Source organism: Ornithodoros turicata, chromosome 3 (genome assembly GCF_037126465.1).
Source record: "Ornithodoros turicata isolate Travis chromosome 3, ASM3712646v1, whole genome shotgun sequence".
Lineage (NCBI taxonomy): Eukaryota > Metazoa > Arthropoda > Arachnida > Ixodida > Argasidae > Ornithodoros > Ornithodoros turicata.
Genome location: NC_088203.1, coordinates 68,849,978 through 68,868,460, shown reverse-complemented (window position 1 = coordinate 68,868,460; position 18,483 = coordinate 68,849,978). Strand labels below are relative to the sequence as shown.

The following is an 18,483-nucleotide window of genomic DNA, read 5'->3' as shown; positions in this document are numbered from 1 at the left end:
GTTTGCGAGTGAAGATCCACAACTAAATAACCGTGCGCCTTCTCCGTCGCCTGGTTATATGCGTCGAGAAAATAGGAGGACCCCTGTTTCCCGAATACTTGATGTCCGAAGGTTTCGATCTGTTGTACGGACCGAGCGTTCCGGAACAATATGATATAACTGGCGTTCAGCGATATCGTTCGAAAAGCGGCGTCGTGAGAGAACAAGGCTTGTGTGATCAGGATCATGGACGCATTCTTATGGTGGCTACTGCGTACATACAACGACTCTACCTCCGATAGAACCACCTTTTCCGTAATTTGATTGTCAATAACTATGAGAGTGGGATACCGCTCATCCCAATCTGCGGGTATCCTGTCCATAAACTTCACACCGTCGAAATCCTTTTCCCAGCCGGCTGCATACTTTCGTACGTAGAGTATCTTCTGCGGTGGAATGCTAAATAACTCGGGGTGTGTCATTATATTCTCCGTGAGCACCGTCTTCCCACACATGGACGCGCCGGAGATGAGAATTCGAGCAGGGTGCTGGAACTGCATGCGCATCGTGGAATAACTTGAGCAGACTGTGTAGCGAGGTGTGATGCATCTTTATTTTCATCCATAGCTCCTAGCGCGATTGATGATCGTCTCCAGGACTCTTATTTCTTCCTGACATAGTTCCTGAAGCTTGCGTAGTGATGGCTCCCTGTAAGCCGACAGGTACTCGTCCAAGATTTCGCGTATGATCTCCCGCAACTTGTTTGTGGTGATACGGGAGCGCAATATGTGGCAGCACATCTCAACGGTTCTCTCGCTCGTGTGACGCTTCGAAACGGAACCGCGCAGAGTTGATGCACCTGAGTCGCGCCATCTGGTGGCACGAGGTAAGTTTGTTTGTTCTCGTAGAGCTATCTGAGATAGAGATACCCAATTGGGTTAGGACCATCTGAAGCCACCGCCGAGCGATCCGCGTACCATCTGGCTGGCGCCAGTGAAGGCTATGTTCAGTAGGCCAATCAGGACCCGCTAGCCATTATGGTGGGCTTAGCGCTGGCCAATCGGCATGAAGAGATGGGTAAGTTTGAACATCTGAGATAAAGCCGCAGCGGGGCCGCTGCCATCTGGCGGGCGCTAATGAAGGCTATGTTCAGCGGGCTTAGTCAGTGGGCTTAGAACGGGCCAATCAGAGGGCTTAGAAAGTTTGCAAAATGTGGAGAGTGATCAGTAGTTTTGGAATGGACCAATCAGCTGAGCCGGTTAATTAGCATAAAGGGGGCGGAGCTGTCCTCAGCGATGCGCATGCACCAATCAGCGTGAAGTGGGCAGAGCCGAGTAATTAGCATAAAGGGGCGGAGCTACAGTCAACCAATCAATGATCAGTCAAGGCTTAGCACGGGCCATTCAGCGTGAACTGGGCGGAGCCAAGCCAACTAATTAGCGTAAAGGAGCGGTGCTACGATCAGCTAATCAAAGATCAGTGGGGCTTGGCACGGACCAATCAACGTGAAGTGGGCGGGGCTAATGGCAGCTGATCAGATGGCTTTGGATTAGCTTGTGATGGATTACAAGTGGATTGTGTTGGCTTAGAATTGGATTAGAATCGGCCATCTTGGATTAGAAAAAGGATGTTATACAGTACGGTTCTTATGCCATATGGTTCTTATACAGGCACCGTTATTATGCCGTATTAAACTATACTACTCCTTTTCCTGAAAGAAAACATTCTAAAATTCGCAGTGAAAGCACATTGATAAAATAGTGATGGCGAAATGGTTACATCTTATTCTTATTTTTTTTTTGTGCTATGCTAATGTCACCCTTTTTTATTCATCTGCATTTCACTGTTGTACGTGTAAAGAAAGCGAAATAAAAAAGGAACGGAAAGAAATGAAACACTAAACGGTTTACAACACCGTCGCTGCGTGCTATCACATTGTACAAAAATTAACACACGACCTGAGAAAGCACGGAGCGTCGAGGGTGGTGTCCTCCACCTCGGAGCGAACTTGTGCAAATACTGGCTGCCGAACTGAAGGTCCGTTCAGCTTCTGCGCTAGAAGAAACGACGGCGAGCAAATATCTGTACGCACGTGTAGGCAGCGGTCCTCTGCCACCTCCAGTCATAAAAAGTGCAATTTCCTTACGAAGGAGTGAGTCAATGCCTGATGGCCTACAGGTGTTGATTTTCCTGTCGTTATTGCTTCCATGAAATCCGGGGATTTTCCGGAAGAAATCCCGGGACTTCGGGACGTTAAAAATTTATCGGGATCCCGGGATTCGGGATATCCTAATTGACAACCCTAGTCGTGCATTCTATTAGGAATGCTTTACCATCAGATGTCAACAGGGGCCCTGTAAACTCTAGACTTGTACAAATTTACATATATTCATGCCATCAGATTTTCGTTGCTTGCTTGCTGCAAGTTTTTCTCGTTGCTTTTGCCTACTGAGGAATTTGCGATACACCCTGTTCTTCCGTCATATCAAGTCAGTGTTGCAGATTTGGCTGCTCAAATCGGATTTAAATCAAATTCGCATTTTTTCTGAAGGTAGCAAATCAAATCCAAATCAAGTGCGGATTTAATTTTGACACGTTAAATCAAATCCTTTTAAATCCGGATTTGTTTTTCCGAACTTAAAACAAATCCGCTTTTAAATCCGGATTTATCGAATCTTTTGACAAATCCAGGAGCCAAAATTCGTGCAGTAGCATTACTAGACCTATAACCGTGTCTATCCAAATTACTAATACTGCAGTATTCACTAAACCACGATTAAATAACAGCGTGACGTGGCACAAAGAGCAATAAATTTCGTCTGATTGACGAGGATATAAAGGACCAACCTATCAATCCGCTGGCCGAAATTTTATTCATATTTTAGGACATAAATTTTTTAGTTTAGAAACGCATTTTCGGTTACGCATGCTCGGCGTGTACCGGACTATCAGTTACCACGTATCAGCCTGTGTCAGGGGCGGATCCAGACGCTCGGTTTGAGGGGGGGGGGGGCGGTTTCTTTGTCGGAGCGCGTAGTGGGGGAGGGAGGAGAGGGAAATTCAATGTATAAAGTGACGTTTTGGGGGGCGATTGGGGGGAGCAATTTGGCGAGCTGCTTCTACTTACAGCCGTCTGCTCGCTATACCACAGGAGCTGTACAAATATCTACACCATTCGATAGAGAAGAGTTAGCGGTTCTAATGAATCTGCCTTCAAGGGAATGCGTGTATGCTCATGAACAATAAAAGTTCGAAATCATACATATTTTGCCGGAAGTGCTGTGTTCGGGAATTTTTTCGTAGCTCAACTTTAAAGTACGAGTCACGAGACTTTTTCCGCGTGCTGTCTTAAACCCATAGTTTTTATCAGCCAAATTTGAAGGATGTGGTAAAACAAGAAGCGCGTTGCTATGAGGTCAAAGTTGGGAAAAAATTCGAACCAACATTCGCCGCCGCAACCTTCCGCCTCTCCATATCGGAAATGGTTCATCGGATGAAGCTCGAAACTGTTGTATTTGTCATCAATCGAGATGCTAACATATATTTTTTTCATGGAAATTAAAACTTGTCAATTTCCCAACCTTGTCGATTTAAATGGGAACTACCCAAGAGTGGACAGAAGGCGACCTCACTGTGTCACCTCTAGCGTTCGCACGCCCCGTGCGGGCAACGGACATGCCGAGCGTGCTCCCTCTTAATGGTTGAAGACGCGCAGCCATTTCGGCTCGTTGGGATCGTTGAATGTGGATGTTGTATTTCACGCGCGACCAGCCGCCGCACGATTAGCTGGAAGCTAACACCGGCCGCGTTTTGGAGGGCATGAGTACTTCCCCCAGAGCTAGGCAGTCCCGAGCATTGCCCGAGCCCAGAGCCGCGTCGGCCTGCAGTGTGATGGCATTAGATTCCTCCTCACGAAAAAAGCTCGTCCTCCGTCATTTAATTCCCCGTTGGCTCAGACGGCTCTCCTCGCCGGCGCGTAGCCGACAGCTGGCCACTCCGCCGCGCGGAATTCCGCAATGCGAGTAAAAGAGGGGCGCAAAGGGAAGCCCAACGACAATACGTGTAATGAATGAATGAGTTGAGTTGAAGGCATCCAGAAAGAAAATAGTAAAACTTTATCGATAATCAGCCGCACTTTCTGTTGCATTGCCAACACGTAATTCGCTAAGTGCCCTTAAATATTTGTGTTACACCAAAATAGAAAAAGTTATACTGATAAAAGTGTATTGAATCGTAGATGACTCTGGGAGGGGCGGTGCACAACCCCTATCTTCATCATCACGTATCGTGTTGGTGTTGACTCGGGCTTCACGGGGCATGAACAGTGTGGAGTTGGTAGGTACGGTACACCTTCCCAAAAGCGGATTTTGAATCGGGAACATCCTCGTCATTTAGCACCCGGCGAACACGACTGCGTGAAGGAATTCCTATCGCGGGACTAGGCTCAGCTACGCCCAAAAACACACGCCTACGTCGAGTTCTACCATCAGTACTGAAAAGACCACAGGTCGTTGGTTACTAGACCCTGGGGGTCACAATTAAATGGATCGTTAATAAATCGTGGGACATGTTACGAATACTTATACTAAACATGTAGCCCATGGGTCTATTTTAATGCTGCCGTTTCGGTGCTTTGTAAAAATTTTCCTCGCGCAGTACAGACTGTTGTAATCAAGGAAAATTGCAGAGTATGCGAGGAAGAGTGGCACATCTTGCCATGATTGTCCGTGGGAGTAGGAAAGGCTTGCCTTCCTGAAATCACGAAATGATAGGATGTGATATATTTACTGTTCGTTTCTACTTTGTTTTGACGTGAATGCGTGTACCTATATGCGTTCAGTATGATGGCGAAGACCAAGAATTTCGCGACATGATTTGGCAAGCTTGAAAGGGGTCGTGCTTGAAGACTCAGCTAGAGGTCCATGGGAAAGGTGCCGTCCAATCGATAAAATAACGTTAAGTTGCGTTCAAAGAACTGCACGTGGTGTTCCCTCGGTGCGGTGAGGGGAAGTGATTGGAACAAAACGGCTACTCCTGTCGCTCTGGAGAGAGGACGGTGGTAGTGCGTGTGCAGATTTCAGACAAGGTCACATCAATTCGCTTAGAATGCGAAAGGGCGCTTCGCTCAATTTCAAATCCATGCATCTTCTGAGGGAGCTTGGCGAAATCCACGCGCAAATCCGCTGAAAAAGAGGCCATTCAATCGAAATCCAAATCATTCGTGGAAAATGCGATTGAATCCAAATCCAAATCGTACCTGGAATATACGATTGAATCCAAATCTCAATCATTAGTGGAAAATGCGATTCAATCCAAATCCAAATCCTGCCCATATTTTTTGCGCAAATCAACTCGCAAATCAAATCCGCCAGCCCTCCGATGGATTTAAATCCGGATCTAAGTCAAATTCGTGGATTCAAATCCGCAACACTGATCAAGATAAGCAGCTCTTGAATCATCAAAGGCTTCTATATCTTTTTATTGAGTTAACCGTTTATCACGAAATGACTCTTGATAGAAGTTAAAAAAAACTAAAGAAACTGTTGATATGCTACATTGACATCAGCCTGTAATATTTGTTGATGCGAACCACCTAGCAATTACTAACATGGAGAAAAAATGTCAAGACAAGCACACATGGATGGCCCGATGATCAAACACATGTACTGATTACTGACTTGTTTCACAAAATCTGTACCAGGCATTCCAACAACTACATGTAGACGAGGAAGGCAGGTAGAGTGCAGGCAGCGACCATAATAGGATATGTGCAGTGTTTGGTGGGGTAGGTCACACTGACCAAAAGAACCGATGAACACCTACAGGTCTGGCGAAGCAACAGTGATAACGACATTAGAAGACCTCTGTAGAAATTAGAACAAGGATCCAGGTTCTCTAATGGAGAAAGTAATCTCATGCAAACGAGCAACCAAAGTGCCAGCGCAACGCCTATAGGTAAAAAATAGTGGGACCCCGAGATAGCCAAGGCCGTCCAAGAGAGGAAAGACGCTTGTGCTAAATATCGGAAAGCAAACTCGTCAGGTACACCAGGGCCTACCGTGAAGCAACTCTGGGAAGGTTACCCGGGGAAAATAGGACAGCAGCCACATTGATACAGCAAAAAATTAAAAGAAGTTGATGCTGAGTTCATAAGGGAGATAGAGAAGAACGGGAAAAGTGGCCCACAAAAATTCTGGCAATACATCAAACAGGTAACCAAGAGATCTAGCCGGAAAGTAGTTTTAAAGAACGAAGAGACAGGAGAGGTACTTGAAGATACATCGACCTACATCACACAGTGGCTGCAGTGCCAATTTGGCTCAAGTGAAGGAGGTAGCCAAACAGTAGCAAAAACTGAAGAAATAACAATGCTGGAGCTAGAATCTGCCATAAATCTGTGTGTAAACCTGCATGCTAGCGCTGGTCTTGACAATATCCCAGCTAGTGTAGTGAGATCCATGGGGCCAAAAATGAAACAGGGTACTAAAATGGTTGAACAGGATAATGGAGAGGAAACAAATCCCCGAAAGCTAGTCCAAGACCAAGATCAGCTTGATCTACAAGGGCAAAGGACCCAAAGATAACCTTGACAACTACAGATCAGTCTCCGTGACATCGATCTTTGTACAGAGTATTTGCCCATGTGATACGAGCAAGACTGCTTCATTGGATGGAAGAGTAAAATGTCCTCAGTGAGATGCTGAACGGTTTCAGGAGTGGAAGACAAGATCTTCGTCCTGACCCAGATAATAGAAATAGAAAGAAAAAAAACAGGCTGCATTCTTAGATATCAGAAAGGCCTATGATTCGGTGGACCACTCCAGGCTTTGGCAAACTCTGAGGAACAAAAATGTAGATCCAGGTTCATGCGCCGTACTAGCCGTAACCTATGCTAAAACAGATCTTGGTGAACTGGGAGGCCCGACTCACAAGCGCAGTCTCACTCATCAAAGGGGTCGAGCAAGGCTACCCTATCTCACCCCTCCTGTTTAATCTATACATCTCCAGGCCGTTTAGTCTCAGGTTACAAGGCGTATTTAACCTCTAAATAGAGGTATGGGGCATGTAACATCTACAATATTGTGAAATCTACGTCTATATAGAGGTTACACGCCGCTAAAAGGTACCGAGTTAAGAGTGTGGCTCCACCGGCACGCTCTGTTTTTACCGGTTATATCAGCAAGCAGTCTCATAAACATGGGACTATGTCCCATATCGGAGTCATATATCGGAGGAGGAGGCGGCAAGCCGACATCAGAAAACTGCAAACGTGCCTTTCGTGCCTAATAAACATATCCCCTCCCCCCTTTTTCTAAAATTTCGTCGCGTATGTTCCTGTCATTGAACTGAACCTACTATATTACGCGGCGTAGGAATTTTTTGGGCCGAACACGAGGTACTAGATAGCATGCACCAATCGCGTTTGGAGGTATATTCATTTCAAGGTTTCCCCCGATATTTCCTAGTTGTCATAAATTTTCCCTTTGCTGAAAACATTCCATTACATTTTCTCAACAGTACCTTTTCAAGCTCTTTCATCGTACCCCGTCTGCACTGTCGAGCAAGCGTTTCGTTTTCTGTTCTCATTTTGTCATAGTCAAACTGCAGTGACTGAAGCACATCGTTCATTGTTGTTATTTTGCCGTTCACGTTACTGATTTCAGACTTGTGCTGTCGTATGTCTGACCAAATCCCTCTCTCAAGAGTCTCTGGACTATTTCATTTCCTTTTTAATTCCTCTTTTAAAACAGCTGCGGCAACAGCCAGGTTTAGACCACAACATTTAGCAGGAAAACTACACGGTACTATACTGCAGGAAGAGCAGGAGTTCGGAAGTACCTGCAAAAGTAGTAGTGCGACTGTTGAATAGCACATGCTGCTGCCACAAGCTAAGTGTATTCCTTCCAGGATCGCAGGCGGCTTTTGTAGTGTTGCGACGTAGTCCAGAGGAGGTAGCCAATCACATGTGCCTTGGCATCACCTCTCCTCAATTAAGATGATGAGCTGGTATCGTGCCCGATGTGAAGGATGATAGCAGGAGCGATATGCGGCCACCTAGATTACTGCAGAAAGAGAGAGATTATACGACTGTTCAATAGCACATGCTGCCGCCGCAAGCTAATTAAGTGTCAATGACGATTCAGTATGGTCAGTGGGGATTCGCACATATTGACTCATTTTTCAAACACGATAACTTTGAAATTAGCATGTCAGCTGCCCACATAGCTGACCACCATTCCATATGCTATAACTTGTGCTTACGGGGTTTGGAGAGTCCTTGTGAAGTCTTAGGCCTAGCCGAGAACACGCATCACTCTCGTGATTCGGATCACGTAGTAGAGCAGTGTAATAATAAGAATAATAATTGTGGTTTTACGTCGCGAGACAACTGTAATCGTGAGCGACGCCACCGTGGTCGATCTGCAGGTTAACTTTATCCACCTGGGGTTTCATGAACGTACGCTAACATCTCAACACACGGCATACCGTACTTAACGCCTCCCGCGGAAGACGGCTCGCAGTGTAATAGTATTCATGACGTACCACTCCTTTGATAAATATGCATAACTGTGTGTGCAGGCGCTCAAGAATGTGATTGACATTCAACAAAAATACCCAAACATCGAGGTTGCCACGAAGACTCGCCAGGCGGCACGGCGAGTTCTTAACAAAGCTCTGGAAGGACTTCGGCAACTTCACGAGGGAGGACTTCTTGAAGATAGGCAATACGCTATGCTATTCGAGGTGAGAACCATTTTGCGAGCAGGAGCTGGACATACGAGCACATCACAGCGGTTTCACGCTATGACTAAAAGAATCTGTGAAGCGCTTGGTGTAACAACATGCTTGCCAGATTACCGAACCAAACCGGTGCAAAAACAAACAAACAAACTCTCTAGAGCACTTCTAGAGGAGCAGCGGCAAATGCGGGCAGCCATGTGATGCCGCTTGTAGTCAAGGGTATCATGGTCTGGAGAGAGCGCACGTGGCGGTACTTCAGTTGCAAAGTGTAAGCTGTGAGTGGCGACGAAAAGATTACTCCTGTCGCAGCCTGTTTCGCGTCTCGTGACACGCTGTCGTTCATTCTTCCGCACCGAGCGGGACGAGAAATCTAGTCTATTCACCTGTGGCTGGATAATGAAAGGGCGAGGGACTACATACCCGTCATTGAGTAATCTCTACAGCATGGCTTTACCGGTAAAGCCTCCGACTGATTGTCCCAACAACAAACCTCTGTCGTTCTACTTCGAATCCAACGGTATTTCCCAAACAACAGAGAAACGGGCCTCCCCAGTCAATGGGATGAACTGACTTACGAAATCATATGAGCTCATCATATGAACTCATCCTAAGAACCGAGCTGAAGCGGAAAATTCGAATTCTAGTTCTCACTCAGCCCCTAAATCAACAGGACCGCTTGTTCCATACAAATTCGAGAAGCATGACCTCTTGAGCTGAGCTCCGATGAGCTGAGATGATCGTGTGACTGGATTATTCGATATTCGGCGGGAAGGAATAGTGAAGCATGGGGAAAGAATGCAACTCTGAATCTCTTGCAGGAAGCTTGTCGCCAGCCAGTACCTCCAAGCTCAGTAGCAAGTTTAGTAGTGCAAGGCAATGATCCGTTGAACTCAGTGGGTAGCACACAGTAGAGCAGCCCACAGATACCCCTTAGCTCCAAGTAGATCAAGCTTCCAGACGAAAATCGCAATATTGAAGCAGTTACAAGGCCACCGACTTGCCAAGCTGACACCAACAGGATCCAAACGTTGACGTGGCTGACCCTTCATGCTGTCAACCGCGCCAGTATAAGGGAGAAGGTCAGGATGCGTTATTCCACCAAGTGTTTAATAGATTTCGAAAGGCAACAACAGTAACGCCTGCGAGACCCACGCTTTGGTGTAGTATGCCAACAACACTCAAAAGGCTGCCTATTCTTGTTGGAGGCGTTGCATGGCGTTGCTGGCGAAATCATGAGAAGACATTATGGCATACTGGTTTGGTCTTTTTACAACCTGGTAGCCACTTATTGATGACCGCTTAAGCTGCTAATTGTGCCACTCGACCACGGGGAAAAGCGATCAGTACGTCAACAGTAAGCAAACGGAAATGTTTGAGGTCGGGAATCGTGGGTATCTTAAATAACACACTGTTATTGCAGAAAAAAGTTCGAAAAATTCTAACAGGAAAATTATTAAATGCACGTATGCGCTATATGCATTAAATTATGTCTTAATTGTGTATCACCCCAAGGTCACGATCAACGTGATATAATATATTTGGGCTATAAGCAGTGTAAGTACTCAAGCCATACCGTATAGATTTACACGTGCACATGCTCTTGATCACTTCATCTTACACGAAGATGCTAAACAGTGTCTGCTGGAGACATCAGGCAATGAAGGTTCTGTATTATCATTCGTCTCGCATCACACACTGTATGGGAAGTATGCGTACAGGTGTTTCAGGCTACATGACAGGACACCTGCAACGGGAGGTATTTGGTAACGCGATTTTATTTGTTCTGTTTCTGTTCGGCGACGATTGTCGGCTCAATTCCTCTTTCTCTTCTTCCTCTGTAGGACATGACGTGGACAATCCACAAGGTGGACGTAATGCCTTCCGATATAGCAGTGGGTAACACATTGCTGTGTATTCTTCTCAGTATTCCCTGGTTGCCTAATGATGTCGCCCCACAGGTTCTGCAGGTAAGTTTACGGTTTAATGGCGGTTCTTGAGAATTCACTTTGGATGGCTTAATTTCGTCAGACCTTCTACCAGACACAAAAGAGGGGCCACATCGTCGTCTTTTCCGGACATGACCACGAACACATTTCTATCATCTGCTCTGGAATAGTGAAGGTATCTTACGCATGGAGTTAGTATATTCATCCGAAGTGAGAGTACAAGCACCTTGCACCTCACTCGTAATAATAGTTTACAGATATTCATGGTGGTCAAATATAGTCTAAACACGTGCACGATGACAAGTGTGTGCTTGCGCATAGGTGTTCGCAAGAGAGACGGCGATGGGGTGCAACGTGGATGGTTTGCTTGAGAACTCGGACTCAAACCTGTACTACTTTACGGAGGGCACTTTCAAGGACTACCTTGTCGCCCCAGAAGCTCTGGGCATCCTTGGCTTCCTCACGCACGCCCCGTCAGTCTGCCAAGCAGTATGTGAAACAGATGTACAGGTGATTGAACTGTGTCTCTCAATAAGTAGTACACAAATATTGTATTTCTGATTTTGCTCTCTTGGTAACGTATAACTATGGTATAACTCGCATGATACGTAGAGTTATTACCGTTGTATATTAAAATGCTCCAGACCATATGTGTCAGGTCAACACAATGCCGCTTGGTCGTGTTACATTGTTCGTCGTGTTATTCAGCTCGTCCAAGCACAGTGCGCTGACGTCAGGGAAGCTACTCAAAATCATAAGCAAGATCTTCCAAAGAAAGGCTACCAGTCGCACACCCACAGAAAACAAAAACAATGCTCGATAGACTTAGACGCCCGGCCCTGATGGCATTCCTGGGACGCGTTACCGAACAGTGCCCGAGCTTGCGAACTCGCGTTGCCTCCGCCTTGCGCGTCGTCGTCACCATAGCGACAGGGCGTTCACGTGGCGCTCACGTGGTACTCTTCGCGGGTGGCCGAAAAAACCCCGTTTTTCGAGCACGGCGCAGCTACTGCGCGTGGCAGAGGGTACGAGTAAAATCTTGCAGCCAATCTACAGAGGGTAGTCGCCCGCGCAGAGAAGGAAGAACAACGCAAAGCTCCTCGACGTTCACGTTGCAAATGGCGGACCCGGTGGACTTGTATCTGCTTTTCCTCGAAAAAGGTGTTGCTGAGGAAGAGCCGGTGCGCAACTTCCGCAGTCATCGAGACGCTTTCGAAGCGTTATCTGAAGACTAATTCATCGGTACCTTCTGCTTGTCGAAGGAAGCTGCCAGGGAGGTGTGCGAAGCTGTTAGGCCGGACTTGCAGCGCAGTAAGTACAGGATCACAATGTGGTTCATTCTTTGCGCACGTCACAGCTCCCCATTTTTAAAATACACATTTCAGCACGAGAATCCCGTCGGACAACTCTCAGCGGAGAGTCCTCACAGCCCTTCGTTTCTACGCTACTGGAGCTTTCCTTGCAAACATTGGAAATGAAAAAAAAAAAAAACGATCGCCTGCAGCAAGCATGCAGTGTCACAGGCTGTCCATAAAGTTAGTGAAGCCATCTTGAAGTACCTTGCGCCCAAGTACCTGCGGTTTCCCACAACGCCTGAGGCAAAGCTAGAAGTGAAACGTGGCTTTTATGAGCTGGCAGGCTTCCCAGGCTCTGTCGGTATGTGACCACCCTTGATATGTACGCATGAAAAGGCTAATGCACAGAGCGAATCCTGTGTTATCTTACGTGTTTCCAATACACTGATTTTCGGTGCTGAGGCGTTTCGAGCGACACAAGGGTCTATGTCAGTCACCATGTGCACTGTGACTTATAATGTAGTACAGTATACATGCTGTACTGATAAGTTAGGAGTGATCACACGTGGTTCGAGTTGATTGTCAGTTGAAATGTGCTGCCTGCGACATATCCCCAAAAGTGTGTTCATGATTCCAAGGGCTATCGACGGTACGCAGGTAGCAATTTTGCAGCCAAGCATTTTCGACCCGAGATTTGTGAGATCACTCTTTTGAAGGAAGGAGGACTCTATATAAAAAGGATGGAATGTGAAGTGTTCTCCGTTTGGGTGTGCTGTTTCATAATTACTTCAAAATCGTGTTGTTCTAAGATTACTGTACATGCCTTACAGCAGACACAGGAAGTCAATCTTCCATGGCTCCGGTTTCCACAGATGGCTCCAGTCCTCTGGGAAATCCTGAGGAGGAGTCCCATCCAACGAGGGCCATTACCCTCTGGTCGAGTCCAGACAGGTGGGCAGCGATGCTTACAGTAGTGGCGCCCTGACTGGTCACCACGTACCCACTGCCTCCACCCGTGGGCTGCATTTTCCGCGTCATCTCCCGTGCACGGCTGCGCACGCGGTACCTCCAGTCTTCCCAGAGCTGCTGCCACCCCTTAGCGTCTTTATTAAATGCCCCAACAGCATTAAGGGTGGCAGCAATCCGGTCCCATTTGGCACGTCGATCAGCTGCTGTCTCACCCGGGAGGAAGGTCCGGTTATTGCAGAGTTCCGGAGCTTCCTCCAGTAGCGACAACAGCAGCATCCGTTGAGCCTCGGTTGCCATGGCTGTAAAGGGAGGAAAACATTTACATTGACCACATTGACGCATTGACGCATGCCAAACTTGCAACTGTACAATACGCTTTCAACATGTGGATGGAGCTAGTGGGTCATGTACAGCTCTTGGTGCAGTTGAAATTGCATGTATTCATGCACTAGCTTTAGTTATTTTTAGGTGAGACTGAATACGTAGTTGTACAATTCCAGCATGAACAGCATTTACACCAAGGATGGTGCAAGCCTTTTGCCTTTTTCTTTTTTTGTTTCAGATGTTACTTCATATAGATGTCTACTTACTTTGTCAATTGCACTAGAGAGGAGGGATCGCTATTGTCGCTACATCTCCCTATTTTTCACCATACGGCTGTTTTTTGTTTTCTTTATTCAAAATAATCATGGTAAGTTGCTAACTATACCCCTACAGTAGCGCGCCACGACAGACTGTGAAATGTTGCTTAAATTTTACGCCGGCGCTAAATGAAGGCACATCAAAATGAAATGATAACTTAACGACCCACATCATGTATGGTGCGTACTGAGAGTGATAAAACTGCGTCGCCACACACGTAAAAATGTGGTCGGCGCCTGCTGCAAGCGTCTTGTACAGTGTGATGTAACTCGCATCAGTGGAAGAAGTTCAATACGAAACGCTCGTCATGACAACAAAGTGCACCATGCGAACTCTCGAAGCAATACGGGAATGTAGCTACACGATTTCATTTCGTTGATTTACATATTCATGGCTTATACTAAGTCTTGTTGGGATAGAAACTTGCAAAAGGCAGTGTACGACTGTGCGATAGCACACGCAATTAATTCTGAGAATACTTTTATACTTACCGGTAAATATTTGCGTTGTTCACTTTCGCGAGATGAATTTGGCGGTTTTCTTAGCGGACGACGAGGAAGTGTTCCCCCATTGGTCAAGTTGAAGAGTAAGACAAACCACTCAAATGGCTGTTTCGAGGCGTACTCACGATTCATTTATTCATGTAAACAAAAGTATACATTGCACTTCAAGTTTATTTCAACCTGTTGTTATTTTATTGCTGTTACGAGACGCACGTCTTGTCGAGAGTTTCTTCGCTCCCCCACGGCTCGCGATGCGATGGCGCAACGGTAGTGTTACTGATCGTGCGACTGCCACCTGCGCAGTCCCGACGACGGGCGGAGCGTCGCGAGCTCGCAAGCTCGCGCAGTGTTCGGTAACGCGACCCTGCTGTCTTTCCATAGCGAGCTGTGATATTTTCTTACCCGGACATTCCCAAGTCATTGGAAGCCTTAATTGGATGCCCACAAGTCGTCTAGCTTTCAGCTTGTAAATAGTTAGAGACCTGTCAGCATATTGTGTGCATTTTCCAAGGTACCCATACATACGCATTTGTTGTAATTGTAAAACGTCAAATTGCAGAGAACAAGCATGGCTTCATGACAAGCAGATCGACCGTCACGAATCTGGTGTCATTCATGTCACTTGTTGCGCTTGTCGTTCACTCTCGTGGTCAGGTCGGTCGATGTAATTTATTTTGATGTGTCGAAGGCGTTTGATATGATAAACCATGACCTGCTTATAAACAAATTCCGATCATATAGTGTTTGTGACTCTCTTGTGTGCTTTTTTGATTCCTACTTACGGCAGCGTTCCCGTTATGTTTGTGTTTCCAATGTGTGATCGGACATTTATGTACCTACGTCAGGTGCAGCACAACGTTTTAATCTTGGACCGTTACTCTTTAACGGTTTGGTAAACGATCTTTCAGAATCTGTTCAGCATTCCACAATTTTGCGGTACGTTGGTAACTGTAAGATCATGAAGATTGTCTCATCGCCTTCCGATTATCTAAAACCTCTGTCTGTCTAAAAAAAAGTCTGTCGTATTATGTCCTGGTCCTCTGATAACTTTCTCAAGATTAATAGTTCCAAAACTAAAGTTATTTCATTCACACCAAAAACTAACATCGCTCTCTTTCAATATCAGTATAACAATGTTGTAATCTGTCGTGTCGGCACCGTTAGGGACCTTAGTGTTATTCCTGCCTCCAAGCTTCTGTTCCACGAACATGTCGCCGTAACTCGTTGCGCCGCTCTTGGGTATATCCTGGGTATACTGACCTATAAATGAAACTAACAGGCAAAAAATGGAAGAAGTCTAGCACTCGCAAATGAATAAGATAAGTATTTAAAGATATTGAAATATTTATTTTTCTGAAAAACAAGCTTTCGGACGGAGTCCGTCCTTCATCAGGTGCGATACATTGAATTGATATTTATACAAAAGAAGAATTTATACGAAAATACAAAAGAAGGCGATGCACAGTAGGAGTGTTACCGGAGACAAAAGCCATTGAGAGAGGTTTTTGCCTCCGGTAGCACTCTTACTGTACATCGCCTTTTGTATTTTCTTTTTCGCGGACTCAGTCCTCCTCACCAGCTTCTTTGTCCCTTTTCTCTGATGTACATTAGAATAAATATCTCTAAGAAGTATTCAATGTATCACACCTGATGAAGGACGGACTCCGTACGAAAGCTTGTTTTTCAGTAAAATAAATGTTTAAATCTCGTTAAATACTTATCTGACCTATAAATGCAAAGTGTTCACTGCTCCCACTGTCTTTATTAAACTTTAGAAAGCATATATTCTGCGAAAGCTTGAGTATGCCTGAGTTGTGTGGAATGCATGTGATACTGATCTGAGGAGTGCTGAGGCTGTACAAAAGAAAGCCCTTCATATTGTTCATTATTTTTTCCTACGAAAACTACGAAATCGTATGATTATGACAGTCTATTGAAACATTTACACCTACACACGCTGTCTTCACGACGCAGTTGCAGGCGCCATGTTCCGTCACACTGTGTCCATTCATTGGTGGATTCTTCATTTTTGTTAAGTCGTTTAAATTTTTGTCCTACACATGCCGCACTTCGGAAACCCCCATCATTTTGTGTTGAAAAAATTTGCCCATCTGATCCTACTACTCGCTGTCAACTGTTAAAGTCACTTCCTTCGTTTTGTATCCCTTTCTCCGCGTCCAGTGTGTCCTTCAAGCGTGAGGTTACTTCTCTCTTGGTATAATTCTCAGTTCTATATAATTATATGCTGGGAATGATACTCATTATGACCATGTATCGGTATATAGCGTTGTTTCATATCGTACACCTGATTTGTTTTTGATTCATGTTCAATGCATGTAGTGTGTGATATGTTTGTGTGTTTGTTTATGGTGTGATTTGTAATATGTTGTGATGTGCGCCAACAATAAGGCCCTTATGGCTGTTCTTGGGCACAAATATCATTATTTTTGTTATTATCTCCATAGACCAGTTTGTAACTATGAAAGTTTGACTGAATGGTCAGAAAGTGTCAGCAGACTGAAAATATCGAACACATCCCAAGATACTGTTGCCCATAATGTGAGGTGCGCATGAGATAAGTAGTCAATCCGGGACTTTTCATTTATCGCAAAAGTAAAATTAACTTACAGGTGAGAAATTATTTTTATTTTTCAACGTAATCTCCAACTGCACTAATGCACTTGTCCCAGCGTTTCACGTGGGCTTGGATGCCAGCACCGTGGCCATGACTTTACCCGCAGACGGGGTGCTTTGGAACTTCTTGGGAGCTGGCGAGTCCGGATGCTTCCACTGTTTTGATGCGCGTTTAGACTCAGGAGTGAAATGGTGCACCCACGTTTCATCGCACGTGATGATCCGATCAAGGATCGGCTGTCCTTCAGTGTCGAAACGGTACCTTAGCTCTTGGGAGATTTCCAGTCTTCTCTGCCGGTCAGACACGGAGAGCTGCCTCGGGACCCAACGGGCACTAACTTTCCGAAACTGGAGGTGTTCTTGAATGATAGTGTTCAACGTTCCCACAGAAACGTCCGTCTTTCAAGCCACTTCGAGACATGTTATCCGCCGGTCCTTGAGGATCAGGCACTCCACAAGTTGGATGTTCTCAGGAACTCTGACACTGGGCTCTGAGCCGCCCCGGCCGGGATCGTCCTGCACTGATGTACGGCCGTCTTGGAATCATTTGCACCACTCAAACGCTTTGCTGCGGCTAAGTATATCGTGGCCATACAGGGCCTGAAGTCTTCCGTGAATTTCAGATGACTTTACGCCTTCATTCATGAGAAACTTCATGACAATTCGCTGTTCGACGTGTGCGCTGACCTCGTTGTCGGCCATCTTGCTAGCACGTGTCTTCTGTTTTGCACAAACTCTGGACCACCACGTGGTGAACGCGGAGGCCTCTCGCGTGTGAAAATGGCGAAAAAGAAGTTGCGAGACCCATTTGTACCCTCAGGAGACAGGAAGTCCCGTTTCGACTTGAACACCCCTCGTACAATGTCCAATTCAGTAATGGCGTTACGCATTTTTTGTCATTAGCGTACCCGACTTGGCAGCATTAGGAATATGCAGTGAGGTGGCTAATTAACGGATATATTCCTTAAGTTTTTAATTATGTGCTTTCAGGGAACTGTGATGAAAGCCTAGTAAGAGTACAGTTACGAAATATTTCTTTTTGAATCCCTTTTTTCTTTGAGTGATCGAATTTCAAAGATTGCATTCGAGCGTAAAGCTCAGTACTCCGTCAGCAACAACATTGGGTTGGTTCGTGTCGGCTACGACTAGTCTCGGCTATCTCATCCGCGTCCCGCTGTGTGAAGCCGTAATGGCCGAAATGTTGTTTTGAGGTCCACGTCGTATGATATCGATTTTTCCAAACTTGAATACCCTCGAGCTTGCGATAGTCCAGCATCACGCCCGCAAAACTTACGGGGGCACGTCGGAGACGCAGCATGACACGATATCACCCGCAGAATCGTCGACGCAGGATGAATTACCGTCATCGCCGTCACCTGGCCGCCGTGGAAAGCAGTCTTCATGTGTAATGAAAATGTTGAGAACCTCACACCGGAAATATGGCATTGCTCTTTCGGTGCAGGTGTCCTTGCGGCAAATGCGTGCCAGTGCTGACGGCAGAAGTATGCCTTTGTTTCCGCGAAATGAGGCGTTACTGAAACGGCGCCCCAGCGGTTGCATTTCAAGAAATCTCTACTTTGAAATACTGTGGCTGAAGACTGAGCTGCTCCAGGTATCCTACTGCTAGGTGAGAGAAAGCGACGGCTACGCTCTTATCAGGAACGGCGAAGTGAACAAGTGAGTTCATTCATGTGTGCCTTCGGCTTGATATCAGTAAAGTTACATATCATAACTGCACGCTGTCCATGGTACATGCAGGAAGCTTCAGTACGT

General features: G+C 46.0%; 1 protein-coding gene across 4 annotated transcripts in view; it reads left to right on the top strand.

Annotated features, from left to right (window-relative positions):
- Positions 1-18,483, top strand: part of LOC135387255 (sperm-specific sodium:proton exchanger-like) — a 199,469-nt gene that overhangs the window by 159,105 nt on the left and 21,881 nt on the right. For all 4 annotated transcript variants that reach the window (XM_064616542.1, XM_064616541.1, XM_064616543.1 and 1 more), the window contains 4 exons: positions 8,560-8,724; positions 10,563-10,688; positions 10,750-10,842; positions 10,989-11,177. In XM_064616542.1, coding sequence (XP_064472612.1) covers positions 8,560-8,724; positions 10,563-10,688; positions 10,750-10,842; positions 10,989-11,177 — 573 coding nt within the window. The remainder of the gene's footprint in view (positions 1-8,559; positions 8,725-10,562; positions 10,689-10,749; positions 10,843-10,988; positions 11,178-18,483) is intronic.